Below are 22,094 nucleotides of genomic sequence, written 5' to 3' on the forward strand. Positions count from 1 at the left end.
TTTCGTGCCACCCCCCCCCCCCAAAAAGAAAAAAAAAATAAGGCAAATCACATTTTGGAAGGTCTCTCTGCTTCTCCAGCAGAAAGCAAATCAGCCAGCTGGTAACGCTTTACTTATAATTGTAATTGAGTCCTGCAGAACCGCTGACACGTTGAACAACGGATCTGTACAGTCTTTATTTTTTGCAACAAGAAAAGCAAATGCCAGCTCAATACGAAACTCAAAGCCCGTGGCACTGGAATAAATTAGATATAGAACTGAAAGGCATTTGGAAAAAGAATCCTGAATCTATTAGGTATCAATCAGACATTTGTCCTTTGGGGGTGGTCGCAGAGGGGGAGAGGGTCAAGGGGGGAGGAGAGGAAATTATGTACTGTCTTGTGAAAAAGTACCTCGGAGCCAGGGAAATGGTGCGAAGGAGGGAATTTTAGACGGGATCAATAAAAGGATAAATAGAGCTCCGCTCCTTTTTCTCCAGCAGAGAGAGACCGAGAGGGAGATGCTGGTTTATCAGCAACGTGCTTTTACACCCCCCTCGCCTTTCTCTTTCTCCCTCGGTCTCAGCTGAAAACTGATTACAGGTTGCTTATCGACTCCAGCACAATTTCACCCCTTCCAGCATAGATCTTGGAGGGTTTTATATCGCATCAATTATTTATCATATTTTATAAATCCAGCAGCACTACAATTTTTTGCCCCTGAGGAGGGAGCGGGCGGCGATTGGCGCCGCCGGAGCCACGTGCCCGCGCGTCACATGGGCCGGGAGGAAAAAGGGCTCCTTTTTGGTGTAAATCTGGACTCTAATTCCGTAATATATCACGGTACCTCGTAAAACCGACACTAAAACGTCCCGACCTACAAATCACCCGGCCAAATTATGAGTTCATTGTATTATGCGAATGCTTTATTTTCTAAATATCAAGCCGCAAGTTCGGTTTTCCCATCCGGAGTCTTTCCCGAGCAAACTTCTTGCGCTTTCGCCTCCAACACCCAGCGAGCGGGGTATGGGGCCGGATCCACTCCTCCCTTCGCCGCCTCCATGCCCGGGCTCTACTCCAGTGGCAGCGCCGTGCACCCCCAGGCCCCCACCATGTACTCCTCCGGCTACGGCCTGGAGCCCAGCTCCTTCAACATGCACTGTTCCCCCTTTGAGCAAAACCTCTCCATGATGTGCCCGGGAGATGCCTCCAAGCAGAATTGCAACAAAACGGACCAGAGGGACTCAGATTTGCAAAGCGACAGTAACTTCCGCATCTACCCCTGGATGAGGAGCACAGGTAAGTCCAAGCCTCCTTAAAGAGAGGAGCCCGGGGAGGTGGGGGGAGTGTAAATTATTTTATGGCGTGCGCGGGGGGTGGCGGAGGGGGAGGGGAGGGGGGAATTGTCCCCAACTCCTTTCATGACGTTTCATCGAAAACGAATCTCTGTCTTCAAAAGGGAGAGAGAGAGAGAGACCCCCGCAATAAAGCCATCCTTTTAGCTTTAAATATTTATTAGTGTTGCTGGGGCTGTGTATGTGCCATCCAAAAGGCAGTTTGTCTTAGAGGGGACAGACAGAGCTGCAGAAATAATGGCCATCCCCTTCTTCTCCTATATTTACAGGATGAAGATTGTGCTACCCCCACGTAGATATAGATTCTGAAATGAACTATTTATGGGAGGTACCCGCAAGCTTGTTTTGTTAGGTTTCAAAACCTTCATTTGCCAGCCCCTCACCGCAATGTCCCAGATGCTGCAATTAAGCCTAGCATGTTACCATCAGAAACAGCAACACATCATTCCTTGTTCAGTAAAAACCCTTCTCTCAAAACCCTGACATTCCAGCCGGGATCCGGATGGATGGATGGATGGATGGATGGATGGATATAAGGACTGTGAGAGGGAGAGCACGTTTATCTGTGTGACCCCCCAGAAAAACCCAAGCCAGGCAGGCGGCCCGAGGAAGCGTGCTGTGTGCTCTGCGCCCTGGGGAAGTCTCTTAGGAGGCGGTGGGACTTGTCCTGGGGTGCTCAGCGTGGCCCTGCCAGCCTCAGAGTTGGGGCTTCCAGGGCAGCTGCCGCGGCGCTGGCAGCGCAGCCCCGCGGGAGGCCGCGCAGAGCTCCGCGGGGAGCGGAGAGGGGGCGCCCCGCAGCGGGACGCGCTGCCGCCCGCTTCTCCCCCAGTGACCCGCTCCACGCCGGGCCGCCGCGCTGCCTGCGTTCACGAGAGCGCTCCATCTCCGTATATTAGTGTCAATTAACATTTAATAAACATCCCCTTCCCTCGCACGGGAGCGCCCCGGCTCTACCCGGGCTCGTGGAAGGAGCGCCTGAGGCCGGGCTTCCCCGGGGCTCCGGACCCCAGCCGGGGCACGCCGGCCGGCGGTGGTTATACTCGTGTGAGACTGGGAAGAGGGGAGGAAGGCACTGCTGTCCTGTCTGGGAGACGAGAACGCGTGAGCTCATTTCTACAGACCCCGGCTTCGCCGGAGCCAGATTGCAATTTGAGAGCATCCCTGAGACCAAACCTCACGCTGCAGCCAAATTATCGGAATGTGTCTTGTTAGTAAATTTCGGGGGCGACCGGACTGTGGGCCAGACTACCTGCAAAGTAAAGGAAAAAGAAAACAACACAGCAGCCAATGCACCGCAGCTTATAAAGGCAGGAGATACCATCACAGCTATTTGGTGGTCTGTTCTTTCCACTACCTGCTCCACAGTTTGTTCACTTTTATAGTTGATTTATCAAAGACCAAATATTTCTGGTCGTAAACACTTCGTCTCTGCTTTTATCTGACCTTAGATTTAAGAAGCCCTCCGCCTCTCCCCCCTCCCCCCTTCCCCCTTAGCATGTGACGCTGCGAGGAACAGCACTAGAGAGGGCTTGGAAGCAGAGAAAACGCACGAGCGTCCCTGCACTCCAAACCCTGGATGCTCTGGGATGTGTTCTGCCTAAAACTAGAGAAACTCGACCTCGGTCGTAAAAGCGGGTTCTCGTCCGCCGCCCGACACCCCCACCTCCCACCCCCTCCCCCCCCCGCCTGATGCCCACTGTGCGATCGCGCTTGTGGAATTTCATCAGCAAGCAGAGATAGAGTTGTCATCCCTATTCAGCAGCAGTTTATGGCTCTCCTTCAGAGGATTTTACAACCCACATTCCACAACCTGCAGATTTTTGCTTTACAGCTAGCATGGCTACTTTACTTTTTTTCTCCTTTTAATGACTAGCTCTTTTCTTCTTTTAAAAAGAAAAAAAAAGAAGAAGAAGAAGAAGAAAAAGAAAAGAAGAAGAAAAGAAGAAGAAAAGAAGAAAAGAAGAAGAAGAAGAAAAAGAAGAAATGAAGAAGAAGAAGAAGAAAACAAGAAGAAGGAGAAGAAGGAGAAGAAGAAGAAGAAGAAGAAGAAGAAGAAGAAGAAAAGAAGAAGAAAGAAGAAGAAGGAGTCTAGTGGAATGTGTGGAGGAGAGGCCGAGAGCTGCTGTTTGCTAACCCGAGTTCTTTGGGAAATAATATATTATACTTTAGATATACACTTACATGGAAAATAGAGCCAGGATCACAAACACCATATTGTATAATTATTTCCAGTTGGACTCAGGAAATGTCGGTTTGGAACGGGGTGTGTGTGGAATTAAGGGTCGGGCCCTTTCCCGAGCCCTGCTCAAGGACAACAGAATAGTAGTGGCGAGTCTGGGGTAGGTGTTGAAGCGCTTCTCATATATGCACATACCCACAGGAATAGTCCGGAGGTAGCAGCCCCCATGTCAGTCCCTGCCTGCACAGCCCCAGTGAAGCAGAAGTCACTGCTGTGCCCAAAATATTCCTTGAAATAATTAAGATCATAAGACACCTTCTAAGCAAGCACCCTGATGACAGCTTAAAGAGAGGACAAATAGTTGCATCTGGGTAGGTATCAGATGCCTCTCACACTCTTGCTCGATGTTTTTGTGTGTGTATTTATTCCCCAACCATCCTAACTTTCTGGCGCCTAAAACTAAAGTAGGAACTTTGAGGTTGACTGGTGCTACGAGGGCAGGAAACTTTCTGAAGTTTGCTGTTCGTTCACGCACTGGCTCAGAGCCACACGCAGGCACAGGCTTATCAGGGATGCATGCAAAAAAAACACTGCATGCATTTCCTAGAGTAAAGAAAATTAAATGTGCAGTGGTTTCAAAGCTAAGAACAGGAAGAGTAAAGTTGGAAAAGCTTCTAGAATGGGGAGCTGATTTTGCAAATAAAAAGGAAGATAGTCTCATGTTGCACAGTTCATCCGAGGATTTTGCGCTCCTGTGGAACTCAAGTGGATGGTGCTTGCTAGGCTGCACCAAAAGACAAAAGCAAGAGGGCAAAACCTAACCGCAGCATCAAAACAACACTCCCTCCCCCACCTCAAAAAAAAAAAAAAAACAAAAAACTAATACGGATCTAATTTTGCTTCCCAGGCACTGACAGAAAACGCGGCCGCCAGACCTACACCAGGTACCAGACCCTGGAGCTGGAGAAGGAATTCCACTACAACCGCTACTTGACGAGGAGGAGACGCATCGAGATCGCCCATGCCCTGTGTCTCACAGAGAGACAGATCAAAATCTGGTTCCAGAACAGGCGCATGAAGTGGAAAAAAGAAAATAAAACTGCCTGCTCTGGCTCCGGCAGCCAGGAAAAGCCAGACGTGGAGGACGACGAGGAAGAATGAAAGGGCAAAATGTGGATCCAGGAAACGTGAAAACCCACGCGAACAGAAAAGGGGAAAAACACACAGAAGAAAAGACTATATATTAAAATACATAAATGAGAAGTGCATAAATAATTAAAAACATAGGAATGCTACATTGTGTTTCCTGACACTGAAAAAAAATACTACCTATATTAAAGTCTTTTTTTGGGGGTGGGGGAGATAAGACAATAGAATGAATATCTACCTATTAAATGTGGCTTTAGAGTCAGAATAGACACATTTTTCTATGTGAGTCTTCCGATAGTACAAGTAATTTGTAAATCTCCGTTTGTATTTCGCTGTGTACTTTTTCGTATGAAGTAATGTGGTCGTGTTTAGCACCTTTAATTTAGAAAATGTGACCTGAAAGTCTGAATGCAAATTATACTTAGCGTATATAGAATCGTGTACATAATATGAATGAATATCACCCCTTTTCCCTGTAACCTCTGTGGTTCTTTTCACGTTGCTATGCTGTTTTGTCTGTGTATATTTTTACTGGGATTTCTTCCCTGTTCACGTCTCTAGGAAAAAAAAAAAAAAAAAAAGAATTAATATTGTGCTACGTAAAATGTTATATATCGAAGTAGCAATTTATTTAATGGCAACGTGTTGCTTTTTGTTTTTCCCTCGTCTGTGATGACTATTCTTCGAAATAAAAAGTAAATCTCCAATATTCTAGAATCACGTTGGGTTCAGTCCCCTTTTCATATTAAAACAGTACACAGGCTTTTGGATTTAATTTTTTCCCCAAGGAAAATATGTATAGTAAAAGATCTTTTTTATATTAAAACATGCCACGACCTGTAATCTTAATCTTCTCTTTCTTTTTAGCAAGGTCACTGCTAAAATCTATTTCAATAGATTTCAAAGATCAATATAATACCTTTTTCAACAGATTTGGCAAAAATATAAAAATATAACTATTATTCTGGACTCTGGAAATGCGGGCTGGTCATCTCTCTCTCTCTCTCTGGTATTGTGCTGTGGCGATTACTGAAGTAGGTAAAATTATAAAGAAGGAATGCAAAGAGGCCAGAAGCAGCCCAAACAGTCTTTCCGCCCTTTGTTTTAATTCTCTTCTTACAACCCCCCCTCTTTTTTTTTTTTTTTTTGAGAGAGAGATTCTCCCTCTGCTTTTCAATTACCTTACTGCGGATTAGAACTATTTCATTAGTACCAAATAATGTTTAACATCAAAGCGCGCATAAAATAAATTAAAGCAATTAAACGCAGGAAAATCACCAATGCAAAACAAAAGTGAGTAACTTTAAGCACTTGCGCAGGGACCAACCTTCGCCGCCCTTTCCCCCCTCCCGTGCCTGTTTGTTTATTTACATTTCCAGGGTGCGCAGTAAAGACGCGGATTCCTCCAGCGGAGGCTCCACATAACTTGCTCGACAAATGTATGCTCAAGATGCACACACGGAAAAAATCAGACAGCTTTGGAAGCACTTCTGGCTTTGCAATGGCAGCTTTCCACCTTTCCTTCCTTGCGGCTCTGTCTGCCTGCCTTTTCACCACCCACCAGCATAGATGACTTCATGTCTTAAGTGAAGGCGCACAGGGCGTCTTTAGCAGGTTCTAGCGAAAATAAGATGCCACGTCAAGTATCGGTGCGCCCACATCTATAATACAGATTTGCTGTATATACTACATATACTAATTATGGCAAGTCCATTGTTAAAGAGAGCAGCTGTTATGGCTTCTGAACACTGAAATCCTACTTGAAGAGAAGGGTAAATAAAGGGAACTTCCTTTTTTCTTGGTGAAATCCGTTGGTGCAATCTCTTTGCATAGCGAGGAAAAAAAAAAAAATAAAAACAGTTCTAGAAATTTCCCCCTAGTCCTGGAGCTCTGCTGCATTGGCCCGGCTTTCTGCCCCCTTGGCACGGACCTCTGCCATCGGGGACAAGCAAGAATTGAGGAGGATTTCATAAAAAAGGCAAAACGTCCCCCACCGATGCTTTAATACCATAAACCCAGGGCAGCGGCTTACCGGCGGGGCATCCCGTCACATCCCCCCACCTTGTAGAGGGAGCCCGGTGGCTTCCCGGGGGTGATCAGCCGTGGAGACCCGGTGAGGCACGAACCCCACCGGTCTGCTCTGCCCAGGGCATGAGCACCCCGGCCACGGTCTACTTTTATTTCCTTTTTTTTTTTTTTACTTCCCTAAAACCTGGTAATTGCCCTTTTCAGCAAAAAGGTTCCCAATTGAGTAAAAAAAAAAAAAAAAAATCCCGCCCGAACCCCACTGTTTTACTGTCTTTACACATCTAAAAGCCAAACCCAAGCCCAATCTCTTTATTTCGGAGGAGTTATTGTTCATAGCCTATTACGTGAGAAATTATTCGATCATTTCTCTCAAACACCCCCCACATGCAACCAAGGGGGGAAGAATCCCTGAACCCCCTTTCATATTCTTTTATTTTTGTTTTAAAAAAAGATGGCGGCTAAGAAAAAGACTGCTGTTAAACCGGTCATGAAGAAATGCAATAAATTCCTTGTTGTTTTATGAAAATTTACAACTTTGTGATAGAACTTTATGAGTGGCTGGGTTCTGGGATTGGCCAGAGCCGGTCATGTGGACTGCTAACCGTGAACATGAACTTTTTATTATTTCCCATGTGGTTATATTGCACCATTCTTCTGTCCGCTGCACCTTGGGTCGGATCAGTGTCCTCTATAGGGCTCTCTCCTCTTTACATTTTTTTACTTTTGTGTATAGGTTCGATAGGGCTAAAACAGGGGAGAGAGGAGGGGGACGCCTGTGCACACATCCACACACACTCATAGACACCCACGTCCGCACACACATAGGAAAAGAGGTGCTTTATTTTTATTTTTTATTTTTTTAAAAATTCATCTGTTAATTTGCCTGCTGATTTGGAATCTCAGTAGTAATGGAGGGGCAGAGGAGATTCTGGACCGAGTGGAGGCTATCATTTTTCAAAGAGGGAAGTTACTCCATTTTCTATGCAAATGACAGAAATGCAAGAAGCTATCACAAGTCAGAGAGGCAATCGACGGCTATCAGGTTGGGACAATATTTGTCAGCTAACAGATAAGCAAACGCTGTCTCTCTCTCCCTATATATTTACTTATACCACAGAAATGGACGTCAAAAGGTAAGGGAATAATATCTGTTTCTCTTAATTTAATGTTTTCATTGAGAAAATGTATTTGTCAATCTGCCTTTTCTATCCCAGTCCCCATTTTCCTCTCTCCCCCTACCCAAGGGGACAAGTAGAAATAAAAGGGTGGAGTGAGGAAGAAAGGAGACACTGGAAGAAATCAGGGGTGGTGGAAATCTCTTTAAGTGAAATTTTCTCCTTAAAAGTGTAACATAAGGTGAGAAAAGGAGGGGAAGAAGAAAGAGGGAAAAAATGAATAAATGGGGGGGGGCGAGAGAAAGAGAAGGAAAGAAGGATGGAAGGATGGAAGGAAGGAAGGAAGAGAGAGAGAGAGAGGAAGAGAGAGAGAAAAGAAGGAAGGAGGAAAGAAAGACAAAGAAAAAAATGAAGGAAGGAATTGAATGGAATAAGAAGAAAGTAGCCTGTAAGGTCACCTGGAGATTGTAGAGTTGGAATGAAGGATTTTGCAGTAGATTGGTGATGGAGGCTTTTAGATACTGTCTTAAAAAAATTACCAAGCCCTTTGTGGGTAGTTGTCGTGTTTTGTTTTGTTTTGTTTTGTTTTGTTTCCCTCGCAAAATCTCTTGACAGTTTGCCTGTCTTTAGGCGCCCAGTAATTTGCCGAAGTTTGCGTGGAAGCCAGTTGGGTTTTGCGTTGCTCTCCAGGGTCATTATTATGTGGGTGGTTTCTTCAAAGAGGGCAGTTCACGGCAGTCCCCAAGAATAAGGTTCTGAAAATTGGGGGGGGGGGGGGGGGGGGGGTGTTGGAGGCACGGGGGAGGGTGAGAGGGTGAGGAAGAGAAATGAAAAGAGAGAGATTAAAAAAAAAAAAGATAATAAGAATGAAGCCAACCCAGATCGCAGTGCTCTGATTGCGATTCTTTTTTGTTATTGTTGTTTTTTTTTTTCTTCGTGAAACTCCCAAATGAAGCTGACGTTGCGAAGCAATAAGCCTCCCCGTATTTAATTGCGTTTTTCAGTGTTAACGGGTCTTTACGGATTTTCATACCGGAATACCGGGTAGGGTTTCAGACCCATGTTGTGTTGGTCCTTTTCCACAGCTTGCAACCAGGTTTTGTGCAAGTTTCCCCCCGTGTTTTCTCTCCTCTGCCTGTCTGATACCCTAACGTTTGCCTTCGGTTTTAGGAGAAATTGTCCGGAGATGCCCGTCATTTTGAATGCGTTTTTTCTAGACTTCAGGTTGTTTAAATATAGTACTAATTGCTACTGTTATGAGGTGATTTTTAAATAAGATGTAGAAGCCTCTATATGTAAAGCGAGATTGAGTAATAAGAAATTCATTACTTAAGCATAAACCATTTTATGACGTGCCAATTTATCTCACCTAATTTCAGTGTGTCTGAATGTTGCGTGGACCAAAGTAAATGATCGCAAGCCGTGGAAATAATAAACAGAAAGTCATTTTTAAAAGATATTTCTTCCCGAACCTGTTACATTTTTCATAAATCACGGGAAAAAATATAATGCCGGTTCGCACGCCTGTTTTCCTCTAAGTCTCTCCGCGCTCATTTTCTTCTTTCTTTTCTTTCCTTTTTTTTTTTCAATTCTTAATTAAAAAACAAACAAGCAAATAAATAGAAACCTTGCTCCATAACGCTTTTATGCCGATTCTTCCACATCCTGCGTGGGCAACCACTTGTGGAAACCTCGCACTTCAGTGCGGACAAGTCTTTTTAACCTCGTCAGCACGGGTCGGCGTGGGATGGCGGAGAAACCTCCGAGTGCCCCAGGGTGGGGGGCCCGCGCTGCTGCCGGCGGGCGCCCCTCCTCGCAGTCTTCCTGCTTGCTAATTTAAGAAAATATAATTAAATAGAATAAAACGAAGGCAGCCCCCAGCGGCGCCGTTCCCCCGGTGCCGCCGCCGCGCTGCGGGGCTCGCCCATTCCCCGCCGTCTGCTGCCATCTACCGTCGACGGCGGCGGCCGGCGGCTCCCCGGGGGCTCCCCGCAGCCGGTGCCCCGGCGTGGGCGGCCCTGCCCGGGTCCTCTCTCCCCGGCCGGGCGGCCGGAGCAGGCGGCCGGCAGCGCCCGGCGGGGCCTGGCTCCGCGCTGCTCGGGAAGGGAAGCGGCTTTCGAATGCGTTTCCACCCTTGAGGCCTGGTGCCCTGCTGGGAATTGCAAATGGGAGATGTGCTTTTAGCTGTTTGCATAGTCTTAAAGTGTCTGAATATGCGTACGTGGGATGCGCTTGCACATATATGGGCACTGACATGGGCAATGTACACCCGTACGAGTGTGTGTTACTCTGCGCACACCCCGATGTATAGTGCTGTGTGTGTGCAACTGTGTGTTTGTTCCTTGCCGTGTGTGTATAAATACATACATGCATATACATTCAAAGGCTATCTATCTCTCTATCTCTCTATTTATCTATCTACACACACACGGAAGATGAAAGATAGCCGGTTGTTTGCTGAGCGTGAACACAAGCGGAGATCTTGTAAAATGAAACACGGTAATGACGTATGAGGCAAAGGCGAGGCTGGGGATTTCAGCTAATCATAAAAGGCAGAGGAGCTTTTATTTATTTATTGCTTCGAGTGGTCATTTCAGTGGGGTCTGGAAAAGATATGTCAAGTCGCATACACAAAATTGAGGTGGTTGCTGGGGAAGGTACAGAGAGTAAAGGCAGACGACGAATCACTTTTAAGTTACTCTGAGCTTTGAAGGGACAATGCGTGTCTGTTATTTTAAAAGGTTTCTCTCTCTCCCTCCCTCCCTTCCTCCCTCCCTCCCTTTCTCCCTCCCTCCCTCTTTCTCCCTCTCGTTTTCTCTTTCTACCACACAGTTTCCTGGCAACTGTTTATGTCTAGGCTAGTGACACTTTCTCTAAGAAAGTGAGATGCTGAGTGACTACATATAAAAAAAAAAAAGGGGGGGGGCGGACACTACGACTTTCCTTTGACTAACAACATCCATGATTAACTTGTTCTATGTTGTAATTCCCAGCATCTCGCAGCATTCGCCTTCCACATTTTATGATATGTATCGGCTTCTCCTTACCTTCTCCAACGTATCCAATCCAATCTACTAGTAGCCCCCTTCCCCCGGTCTCAGGGTTTTCTTTTGCCGAAATAGTTCAGTATGAATGCATTTTGACTACCCCAATGTCCTTACCCCCCCCGCTCTCCCTCCTCCGCCCTCCCCTTTTTGTTAATAATTAGCTGCACTCTTTAATGGAACAATGGTAGATTATTATTACTTCTTTTCAAAGATCCCATTAAGAAGGTTATTATGCACTGCACGAGAAGTCAGGTAAATTAAACTTAAATTGCTGGAAATTAAGTTTCAGATGGTTATGTGCGGAGAGAGCAAGTATTTTTTTCTACACCTTCAGGGGTCATTGTTTTAAACACGCCAGCACTGCAGCGCATACATGACTTCTGCGGTTGTTTCTTTCCCCAATGTGATTTTTACTGTGCATGAACATCACAGGGGAGGCTTCTCTGCTGCCAATTGCTTTCTATGTCTGACTCCAGGAACAAGTTTTTTTTTTTTTTTTTTTTTTTTTTTTTTCTTTTCCCCAAGTGTTTTCGTGGTATTTACTTGACTTTATGGCTGCAATAAGTCCCTCGGTAGGGAAACCCCCGCTGTGTTCTCACTTCAGAAGGATCGGGAATTCCAGCTCCACATGAAAAAGAGTTTCATTTTTTATTGGAACCAACTGCACTGAACTTTCTACCAAGTTCTTAGCCGGTTTAGCTTTCACACAAGAAATGCTCTGTTCTGTTTGCATTTCGAAATATTTGGGTGTTGGTTTAATCCCCTCATCTATCTGCCTTTCTCTACTTTGTGGAGTAGGCATTTGCTGGCCAGAAAAGCAAAGGAACAAAAAGCGAGACCTTCCTGGGCAGATAGCTGTGATTGTACATACTGTAAATACGTCTCTTTATCTTTATTTATACCCCGCCAGTTGAGTGATGTCAGTCAGGAGAGGAAAGACGGGTTCCCAGCGCAGAATGAAATACGTTATACCACCTTCTGGTGTCTCTTGCAACTTCCCCGGTTTATTGCTCCTTCTTAGCAAACCCTGTGACTGTTTTTAAGCAGATGAGGCCAAAGACTGAATAAAGATATGCCGATGAGTACGGTCAAAGACAAATCTAACTTAAGGGCTGCTGTATGAGCTTGCTTCTGCATCCGTTATTCTTTGCTCTGTGTCTCCGTCCCTCCCGGCTTGTCTGGCGCTAGAGTCGTCCAAAGAAAATATCGCAAAATCGGTCTCAGATTTACATGGGGACTTTGGCGGAGAAGACAGGAGATTGTCTATTAAGTAGCTATAATAATAACTCAATATGTATTTATTTATTTATTTTGGTAAAGCTATTTAGATGGGGAGAGAAACCACCTCCGTGCTTAATGTACAGGTCTCTGAGATTTAGTGCGGTTTAAGACCTCTGCTAGAATTTGCATGTATTATATGTGGCAAACCAATTAGACTGCGGTTCTGACCCTTCAAATGCACTATGACACATTTTTTCAGGTTGGAAATCATGTTTTCTTCTTCTTTTATTTTATTTTTTTTATTTTTTATTTTTCTCCCACAAGTAACCTATCTGCAGTGTCAAGAGAAGCTTCACCCTTCTTCTAAGAAGCGGGATGTATTAATGTTATCTATAGCGTGTCTAAAATGTTAGCAATTAGCAAGCGGACAGATTAAATTCATTTTATTTTCTTATATAATGGCGACAGTCAAGCCACTTAAAAAGTCTATTTTAGTCATAAATGCGCTAAAACGAGTAGTATTTTACTTCGGTAAAACATGGGGAGGGGATGGGGCGGTGTCAAACTATTTTGAAGAATTAACTTGCAGAGAAGTCATGAGAACTGATAGAAAATATATTATAGTAAGCATTTTCAGCAGATGTACTCACGCGTTGAATTATCAGGACATCAATTTCTTAGCCAAAAATGTGCAAGCAAAGCTGATCATGCCAGATAATCGCTGTTTTTGTAGTGCTACCAATATTGTGTAATTCTCAAATCAAATGTATGAGCTGTACGGCTCCTGCAAAGCAGTTAACTTCAATCTCTCATCCGATCTTTTTTTTTTTCTTCTCTAGTCATCGTTCCCTTTCAATCTTCCTTTTTTTTTTTTTTTTTTTCCCTTGCATACCAATAAAGTAGATCTACGTAAGTTTGGGTCCACTCCATACACAAAAGGAAACTCTGCAAGAACAAATATAAGAGATATCAGTCAGAGAGGGGGTGGAGGATGGAAAACTACTTCCTTTGCATGTTATTTCCTTGAATTATAAGGATTGCGTTTCAGTCGAAATGTTCATTGCAGCCGTGGCATGAAACAATCTTGGCTGTGCTTATGTAAATATGATGTTTAAAATAAATTAGCTCGTAATAAGATACGGATTTCTTAGATACTTAAAGCTCTGTCAGAGAGCCGCATTGGCAGCTTTACAGTGAGCATGTACTATATGTAATTCTAGATTTGTAGCGCACACGGCCACAGATTCAAGTACAGGGGAGTGCATATTATAAGGCGTGCCATTTCACTGCATATAAGAACCGACAGACAGATGGCTACAAATTCGGACAGGAAACAAATCCTTTATATAACGCGAATGATCAGTGACAGTCCTGGTTTTCATTATTACTTTTTTTTGTTTTTTCTGTAAGATGGCTCTGATTTTTCCCACTTGAAAAAATGGAAGACACCGAATAGAGATCCCGCATTACCTTGAGCAAACAGAGGTTTGAAGGGGGGATGCACCAGGTAGTGCAGAGTACATCCCTGGCGACGAAATCCAGGAAAAAAAAAATAAATTAGTCGAACCCCAGAAGAAAGTATAGCTTTTGGGATGGCAGGGAATTTCTTGAGACTTTCGAGCTTATCTCTTTCAACGTTTTAAGTTTGCAAAAATAAGTATTTTGCAGTGGGGATGGGCTCGAAAGGAGGGATGCAAAAAGGCAGGGTCCCTGCGCACCTCCAAGGCAGCAGACCCACCACGCCACGAAATTTCCTCTCGTAAAAAAAATAAAAATAAAAGAAATAAAATAATAGAAATAAATTTTAAGAAATCTCGATCGGTAACAATCAATAAACTCAGCTTTTGATCGTAACACAAAGTTTCTTTTTTTTGTTTCTTTTTTTTTTTCCAGAAAAGGTCGGGCATAGATTTGGTATTAACAAAAAAACGCAAGAGGGCACAATGCGGTACAATACTCCAGAGCAGATCGGGATTTAGCAAGGGATAAAGGAAATACTTCGATTTTCCATTTATCTCCTGAATATGTAGCTTTTGCAGATAAATAAACGAAAAAGATACTATATATGAAAAGCGAATGTTTGTTCTAATCCAGTGCAGCTTTCTTAACAGGGAATGCTTAACAGGGAATGCTAATCTATAGTAATTAGATAAACGTGAACCGAAATAAACTGTCAAAATCCATTTCTTCTCCTATAGGAAATCTCTTAGTCTAACCAACGGGATCTTCTCCTTGCAAAGTTCACACACACAACTTTTTTCTTTAACTGTAGAAAAGTACCCAGATATTTTAGGACGAATTGCAGACACTAAGGGTTAAAGTTTTCCAAATGTAAATAAATAACTTTTTTTTTCCCACTTACACCAGGTATTTGTATACATTATGTGTGTGGATGCACCGCCATCCATACACAGAGGCTTTCACATTCACACTCCCCCATGCTGAAGTCGGGGGGGGGGGGGGGGGGGGGCATTTATTTATGAAGCTCTGAGTGCGCCGGGAACGTTTCTTTCCGCAGATATCATATATTTGGTTAAGGGGGTGCATTTCTGTTGTTTAAAAGGGAGGGAGAAGGGGGTGGATGGTTTGTTCTTGGGGTCCCTGGTGCAATCTCAGCTCCTCATGGGTGCTATTTTGCAACCTCAGGCGCCTGCTATTGGTCAGCCCATGATCAGATGGTTGTATTTCCTTGTGTCCCTCGCTGGCACCACGCCATCTCCCTTCAGCTAAAACCCAATCTCCGATATACTACTAATAGCTAAACCACTTGGACTATAAAACACAACAAATCATAAAGCCGGGAAAGGACGGCAGGCTCCTTCCAATGAGTTCTTATTTTGTCAACTCGACCTTCCCGGTGAGTCTGGCGGCAGGGCAGGAGCCCTTCCTGGGACAGATCCCGTTATATCCCTCGGGCTATGCGGATCCTTTGAGGCACTACCCCACCACCTATGGAGCCACGGGAGTCCAGGAGAAGGGCTATGCCTCCTCTCCCTACTACCAGCAAAGCAACGGAGCCTACAGCCGCAGCTCCGCCTGTGACTATGGGGCCGGCGGTTTTTTCAGGGAGAAGGACCCTGCGTGCGCCCCTTCCAACCTGGAAGAGGTGCCCTTCGCCCCCGAGCCGCGCAAGTCGGACTGCGCGCAGAGCAAAACTGTGTTCGGAGAGAGCGAGGAGCAAAAGTGTTCCGCCCCGGTTTACCCCTGGATGCAGCGGATGAACTCTTGCAATAGTGAGTTTACTCTTTTACAGAAATAAATACATCAATCTCCTCCCCCCTTTTTTATTTGTTACCGCCAGAGTGAGGGAGCGAGAGAGCGAGGGAAGCAGGAATAAGGTTCACTTAGAGCCCAAACTTCCAGCGGGGAAGTTAGGCAAAATGAGAGGCTCCAAGTTGCTTCTGACACGCACCAAAACTTCACGCCGCTGAAGTATTTTCTCCTTTCGACCAGTTCCCCCCGCTTCCCCACTAGAAAAACAGCAAAAAAGTTTGCTCCCTATTTAATCCCCGGTACAGTATTTCTGCTTTCCCCCTTCTTTTTTTCCACATTCCAGTTTGCGTGTCACGCAGTCACAATGATTTGTCTCTGTCTCCCCTAAACGCACAGGGAGATATCTTTTCTAAATCAGATCTGGATGACTTTACACATGCATGTACCCACACCCTCAAGCAGCTTCCTCTCTCTCTAGATAGCCGACCTGGAGTTAAATAATATAAAAGTGTTTAAATATTTGAAAGGAGAGAGCTACATTTTTAATGAAACTTACACGTAATGAAAAGTCTGCCTGGGGAGAATTTTTTTTCTCCTGATGATATATGACTTTTTTAAGTGCTGTTTCCTCAATCAGGATAAGGGGAAAAATGAGAGAGAGAGAGAGAGGGAGAAAGAAAAAAAAAAGAGAAGAAAAAAAAAATTGAGTCTCACCACCCTTATCCCCATGTTTAGATGCATTTGTTGCCTTTTAAGTTCCGAATTGATGTCCATTAGCGCAGGGACATAAAGCGTTGTATCCTCTTTAATGTCGACTTTGGGCAGATCGATTCACTTCATTATTGCTTAAATGCTCAGATCTATTACAGTTGCCGGTAGGGTGGAAAACAGCGGAGGGGGGTGGGGGTGGGAGAACACCTTGCGATTTTTCATCGCGGAGTAAGATAGATCTCGCCCTGTCTCCCCAGCCCGTTGCAGGCTGGCGCGGTCCGCATCAGCCCCCTGCTCTGCCCGGCCGCCCGCAGCCCGCGCGGGCTCTCCGCGGGCGCGCACCCAGGCGGCCCGGCCGCGGAGGCTCCCGGGGGGGCTTTTGTTGGCCGAAGCCTGGGGAGGGCAGGGAGCAGGCCCCCTCTCCTCCGCACACAGGCACGGCGCAGGCGGCACCGTCCCCCCGGGTTGCCCGGGACCTCCGCCGCCCCGCTAAACCCCGGGGCTTCCCCCCCCCACCCCCGCCCCCCTTCTCTCTCTTTTTTTATTTTTATTTTTTTTGCGGGTGTCGCAGGTTCCTCCTTCGGGCCCAGCGGCCGGAGAGGCCGCCAGACCTACACCCGCTACCAGACGCTGGAGCTGGAGAAGGAATTTCACTTCAACCGCTACCTGACCCGGCGCCGGCGGATCGAGATCGCCCACTCCCTCTGCCTGACGGAGCGGCAGATCAAGATCTGGTTCCAGAACCGCCGGATGAAGTGGAAAAAAGAGAACAAACTGCTCAACTCCTCGCAGCTGAGCGCGGAGGAGGAGGAGGAGAAAACGGCGGAGTGAAAGTATTATTTAAAAAAAGAGAGAGGGAGTGAGTGCGTGCGTGTGAGAGCCAAGAGGATGAGGGTGGTGTGGGCTGCCTGCGAGGAAAGGGAAAACGTGCACATTGGTGGGACAAGCCCTCTGCAGCAACGGCAACAGCTAGAAAGTTTGGGCCACCAATGCCATGGACTCGTGTTCCCAGTAAACTGTCGTGTCCAGAAAAAAAAAAAATCAGGCTTCTAGTTGCGTTTTTTTCTTCCTAGACTCCCCCCCCACCCAAGTAAAATCATAAAAAAAAAAAAAAAAAAAGTGAGGAGATGAGCAGAGAGGAGAAAAGAAAGGCAGAAAAAGAAAAAAAAAAGGACTCCTACCCGTGTTTCTACCCTTGGTGTCACTGTTAGTAATATGCTAACTCTTGTATTTAATGGAAGTGCTGCAATATATGTCTTTTGGGGTGTTTATTGTCTTAATTTTGTAAAAATGTTTTATGCACGGTTGACATAGGGTTTTTTTTCCTTTTTTTTTTTCTTTGGTAAATTAATCAAGCCCTGGGGTCTTGTAATTAGTTTCTCTCTCTCTTTTTTTTTTTTTTTTTTTTTTTTAAGAAGAAAATCTACTGAAAGAACGAATACTACCTAAAGGGATGCAAAAGCAACAACAGCAAAAAAAAAAGTTATATTTTATTAATTTTTGTACGTGTTGTGTTTGAAGTTTGTCTTAGGTATGACCATGGAATTCTCTAATAAAAACAAAGTCTTCGATCTCATGTACACCACACTGTCATTATTATTATTATCCTTCCCTTTTTCAGGGGAACTTGTCATTCTTAAGGAGCACGGAGTTATAAAGAAAGCACTGCTACTCTCTTTATGACACTGTCTTCTAATCTGCAAGGACAAGCAACTCCAAGCATACGGAAGTTACACTGGAGAGATAAATCTGGTTTTCCCTCTTTTTGTCTAATCTTAAATGGAAGACCTTTCACCAATATTATTTCCTCGTTGACATTCTGCTTTAGTATAGCTCTTTTTTATTGTTATAGTACAAAGAGTTATGACGAAATGCTCTCCATATACATAATAAATCAAGGAAACAGGCAAAAATATGCTCTCATTTATCTACCAAAGATACCTAACATTTGCCTAGCATCTTTCAAACATCTGGTCCCTTACTTCACATCCCCGAATCAAAGTGAAGTGTATTGCAAAATACTCCAGATTTCAAGGGATTTTTTTCCTTCTCAGCTACAGGAATATAGCATTTACTTATGGGAAAAAAAAATAAGAGGAAAAGGAAAGAAAAAAAATCTAAACTAAGTCTACTACTAGTGGATTCTGATATTCTAACTTTGCTCAGGATGGGGTGGGTAATGCTCTGTGCCAAAAGGGAACCTTGTACATGCAAATAGCAAACTCTTATTGGGTTTTGTAATTAAACAAAAGGAAGTGCTTTTTCTGTTGGGGATTTAGGACTGGAAGCAAGCAACCAGACCAGCCTAATGTGGATACGATTTTTTTGAAGCTTCACGGGGCACGAAAGCTACGAAACAGTACCTCCTTACTTCTATTCCCTTTTCCCACTGCCCACAAAAATACCTATGTATGAACGCATTCCCCCATGCCACGAGCTGGTTTAATGTCAGTCACTTTTAAAATCAATTCATGCAGAAGCTTCACAGCTGTAGGACATTTACTATTATTGCCACGCTTTTCATTGCCCGTAATTATTATAATTATATGTCACTTTCAATATGGCGTATAATTTCCAATGAGTTGCAGACAAGCATATGAAATTCCTGAACTGCCTTGGAAAAAAAATGGAGAGAGGAAACGAGAAGAAAAAGTAATGCTTAACAACGCACAGACCTTTCACAACGTTTTTACCAATTTCAGAGTGCTTTTGCTCCCCAATATTCCTTGCAGGTTAGCAAACGGAAAGGAACAGCACCGTAACACAATGCTGTGGTTAAAGAGGACGTGAAACGCTCGGGAACAAGATTGTCCTAAAAACAACGTTGTCAACCATTTCCACCGGCTGGACCTTCCTTCCTCTGCCCTTTTTCCTCATTTTCCCCGTTTTTTTCGCTCCCCAGTTACGGTGCGACTGCATCGCTTGTAGCACGCTCAGCGTGCCAGGAAGCTCGACTTCTCCCGGAGCAGTGGCGAAGCCTTCGGAAATAAACACGCACGGCCGCGCTCCCCCGTAGCAGTTTCGCATTGCCCCCCTTCAAATATCAAAGGAGAAGACTGCCTGGCCTAAAAGCGATTTAACACCTCATCCCTCGCTGCCTCTAAAACTTCCGCAGTGCTGTTACAAAGGAAGAAATAATGGTTTAATAAAGAGAACGAGCGGGGCGAGAAGAGCCACATGGAGAGCGCGGGCGTGCTCGCCGCGGCAGGATCTCCCCTGCTGCTGCGCAGATTTTTGAAGAGGCAAAAAGCGGGGCCGGGGGACCCCGAGCGAGGGCCGGGGCCGGGGCTGGGGCCGGGCCGGGGCCGGGCCGGGGCCCCGCCTGCGCCTCCCCCACGCGGCCGGCAGGTGGCGCGCTCCGCCAAGGTGGGGCGAGCGCGGCGCCGGCGCGCCCGGGGACTCGGGGCGCCGCGCACCGACTTGGGCCTAACGACTCCGCGATCGTCATTATTTGTAACCATAGAGCATGAATTACCTCTTGAGGTCATCAGTGAGAATTTACGACTGGTCAACAAAAGCACGTGATTCCCAAACGCACCCCCACCCTCCCCCCATATTTGGCCGCATACATAGCAAAAACGAAGTACAGTGCATTGCTATAATTCATTAATACATCATAAATCGTCAAGCACAGGGTTATAACGACCACGAGCCACAAATCAAGCCCTCCAAAATAACCCAAATGAGCTCTTACTTTGTAAACTCGTTCTCAGGGCGCTACCCAAATGGCCCCGACTATCAGTTACTAAATTATGGGACCAGCAGTTCCATGAACGGTTCTTACAGAGATTCAAGCACCATGCATTCCAGCTCTTATGGCTACAACTACAATGGGATGGACCTTAGCATCAACCGCTCAGCCTCTTCTAGTCACTTTGGGGCTGTGGGGGAGAGCTCCCGCGGTTTCCCTTCTCCAGCTCAGGAGAGCAGGTTTAGACAGGCGTCTAGCTGCTCCTTATCTTCTCCCGACTCCCTTCCCTGCTCCAACAGCGAGAGCCATGGAGGCAAGCCCGCCCCGTCCCCCTCCGACCAAGCTACTTCTGCCAGCACCAACACAAATTTCACAGAACTAGACGAGACCAGCGCGTCCTCGGGAGCCGACGAGGGCACTCCAATAAGCAGCAGCATCCCCCGAGCGCAGGCAGAGCCCATCGCAACCTCCACCGCAGCAACAGAAGGGCAGGCACCTCAGATATTCCCTTGGATGAGGAAACTTCACATTAGCCATGGTACAGCTACTTCTTTTTCGGTCGTTGTCGTTGTCGTTGTTTATTTTCTCACACCCCGCTTTTTCCCCCCCTTTCCTTTCCCCCCCCACTCCCTATTTTCTCTCCTTCCCTTTAATCGGTGGAGACTCTTTGATCAGAAACACAGCTATTTATTGCTTTTTGCATTTCTTGTTCTGATCACGGCTTTAAAGCTGCCTCTGGCGCCTGGAGGGGGGAGATTTTATTTTAGTTTCGTTATTCTTGCCGCGAAATGTGCGCTTGTTTCAAGCTAGTAGCTATATGTATGTGGTGGGAGAAGGTAAAACAAAAATTGAGGGAAGGGGGTGTTCCTTGGGGGGCAGAAGAAAGGAAAGAATTGACCATTAAAATGGCATTATATGCACAGATGGGTCTCTCAGTCCTTTCCTTCTCTGATTTTGCTGGGTGTATTCTTGACAATCTGCTCTTGACAAAACCAAAATTGCGGTGAAATACAGAGCACGGGGAACAGAGAGACCATCACCACTACCACCCCCCCCCCCCCCCTTTATCTTTTTTCTCCCGGAGAAAAGAAAGCAGTATTAAACCAGATGACCCAGCAAGCAGGCACAAAAACACCCAGGCAGGGCGAAAAAAGGCGATTTCAAAATCTCGGTTCTTCAGTTAAATTATGAATATTGAGTTGCTGGTGTCAGTTCTGGAGGGACCAAAGGTGGGGGTTTTTACACGTGTCTGGGGGTGTGCGGGAAAGAGAGGGAGACCGGGGGGGAGGGGGGGAGAGGCTCTTATTTTGGGAAAGAGCAGTGTTCTTAATTGCCCGAAGACGGTGAATATTTTGCCTCGGTACTAAAAAATATCCTTAATAGTAAAAATCCTATCAGAAAGACTTGAAACAGAAATCAAAAACCCGTTGTTGTCCGTGTTATTCAGACATGACTGGACCAGACGGTAAGAGGGCAAGGACAGCGTACACTCGCTACCAGACCCTGGAGTTGGAAAAGGAATTCCACTTCAATAGATATCTCACCCGCAGGAGGAGAATAGAGATCGCTCACGCTCTCTGCCTCTCCGAGAGGCAGATCAAAATCTGGTTCCAGAACAGGAGGATGAAATGGAAGAAGGATAATAAACTGAAAAGCATGAGCTTAGCCTCTGCGGGCAGCGCCTTTCAGCCATAAATTATAGAGGAAGAATGTCGAGGAAAGAAGAGGAAAGATTAAATAAATACGTAAATAAATAAATAAAGCTCAGCAGATCTTAGTTTTGGAGTACTGTACAGTGAGGCACCTTCTTTTCAGCATGTTGTTGCTATTCTAAAACAACGCGTGTGGTACCGTTATCCCAGGACTGAGTTCATGTCGTGTTTTTTTAATTATTATTATTTTTAATTAAATTTTATTTCCAGATGCTCCTCATGCTCTTGTTGTTCTTATAAATGTATGTGTCCGTGCTCTCTTGATGCTTTCTGGAAAGCTAGCATGTTTACGTGAGCCCTTTAAATGTTATAACTTATTTATAAATTGATAACAGATACAATTGTTTATTTGTTGCTTTTTCCCCTTCCTGAGTTTACTGCTTTTTGGGTGAGTTCTTCTCTGCCTAAGCTAAAATCGGGGGTTCCTGCACTACAGTCGCAGAAAGAAAAATAAAACAAACAAAAAAAAAAAGAAAAAAAAAGAAAAAAAAGAGGGGGGAAGGAAAAAAAAAAACCTCTTGTAACTTTTTGTCATAAAATTGTCCAGTCTGTGTTTTAGTTCAAACTTCAGGCCAGGATTTCTAGTCCCAGGCTAATTCTGAGATGTACTCTTAGACGTGGGTAAACTTCATTATTAAAAAAAATAAATAAATGTATAAGATTGGACCAACGATAAAGTGCTCAAATGTTTGTAA

At 45.2% G+C, this 22,094-nt stretch overlaps 3 protein-coding genes and 1 long non-coding RNA gene across 5 annotated transcripts; 3 read left to right on the plus strand and 1 right to left on the minus strand.

The window, feature by feature from the left end:
- The first annotated feature begins 312 nt into the window (after positions 1 to 312).
- HOXB7 (homeobox B7) lies at positions 313 to 5,505 on the plus strand. Its single transcript, XM_040536436.1, has 2 exons — positions 313 to 1,277; positions 4,420 to 5,505. The coding sequence occupies exons 1-2, from the start codon at positions 878 to 880 to the stop codon at positions 4,671 to 4,673; spliced, it is 654 nt and encodes a 217-aa protein (XP_040392370.1). The 5' UTR covers positions 313 to 877; the 3' UTR covers positions 4,674 to 5,505.
- Positions 5,506 to 8,361: 2,856 nt separating this feature from the next.
- LOC121059562 lies at positions 8,362 to 9,726 on the minus strand. The gene is made up of 2 exons (XR_005814577.1): positions 9,432 to 9,726; positions 8,362 to 8,559 (listed from the first exon to the last, which is right to left on the minus strand). It is a non-coding gene; the product is annotated as an uncharacterized LOC121059562 (long non-coding RNA).
- Positions 9,727 to 14,546: 4,820 nt separating this feature from the next.
- Positions 14,547 to 17,115, plus strand: HOXB6 (homeobox B6). Of its 2 annotated transcripts, none has more exons than XM_040536434.1 (2): positions 14,547 to 15,305; positions 16,559 to 17,115. In XM_040536434.1, exons 1-2 carry the CDS (start codon positions 14,897 to 14,899, stop codon positions 16,825 to 16,827), a joined length of 678 nt encoding a protein of 225 aa, XP_040392368.1. In that variant the 5' UTR covers positions 14,547 to 14,896; the 3' UTR covers positions 16,828 to 17,115. The 2 variants fall into 2 exon arrangements, with proteins under 2 accessions (XP_040392368.1, XP_040392369.1); XM_040536435.1 differs by having other exon boundaries at positions 14,644 to 15,305; positions 16,568 to 17,115.
- Positions 17,116 to 19,406: 2,291 nt separating this feature from the next.
- On the plus strand, positions 19,407 to 21,883 carry HOXB5 (homeobox B5). The gene is made up of 2 exons (XM_040536430.1): positions 19,407 to 20,225; positions 21,135 to 21,883. The coding sequence occupies exons 1-2, from the start codon at positions 19,679 to 19,681 to the stop codon at positions 21,380 to 21,382; spliced, it is 795 nt and encodes a 264-aa protein (XP_040392364.1). The 5' UTR covers positions 19,407 to 19,678; the 3' UTR covers positions 21,383 to 21,883.
- The last annotated feature ends 211 nt before the right edge of the window (positions 21,884 to 22,094 follow it).

This window comes from Cygnus olor, chromosome 25 (genome assembly GCF_009769625.2).
Source record: "Cygnus olor isolate bCygOlo1 chromosome 25, bCygOlo1.pri.v2, whole genome shotgun sequence".
Taxonomy (NCBI): Eukaryota; Metazoa; Chordata; class Aves; order Anseriformes; family Anatidae; genus Cygnus; species Cygnus olor.

Coding starts and splice junctions, on each gene's coding strand:
- HOXB7 (XM_040536436.1), top strand. CDS start 878: ATGAGTTCATTGTATTATGCGAATGCTTTATTTTCTAAATATCAAGCC. Junction 1,278..4,419: donor CCCCTGGATGAGGAGCACAG/GTAAGTCCAAGC, acceptor TTTGCTTCCCAG/GCACTGACAGAAAACGCGGC.
- HOXB6 (XM_040536434.1), top strand. CDS start 14,897: ATGAGTTCTTATTTTGTCAACTCGACCTTCCCGGTGAGTCTGGCGGCA. Junction 15,306..16,558: donor GCGGATGAACTCTTGCAATA/GTGAGTTTACTC, acceptor TTTTTTTTGCGG/GTGTCGCAGGTTCCTCCTTC.
- HOXB5 (XM_040536430.1), top strand. CDS start 19,679: ATGAGCTCTTACTTTGTAAACTCGTTCTCAGGGCGCTACCCAAATGGC. Junction 20,226..21,134: donor GAAACTTCACATTAGCCATG/GTACAGCTACTT, acceptor CGTGTTATTCAG/ACATGACTGGACCAGACGGT.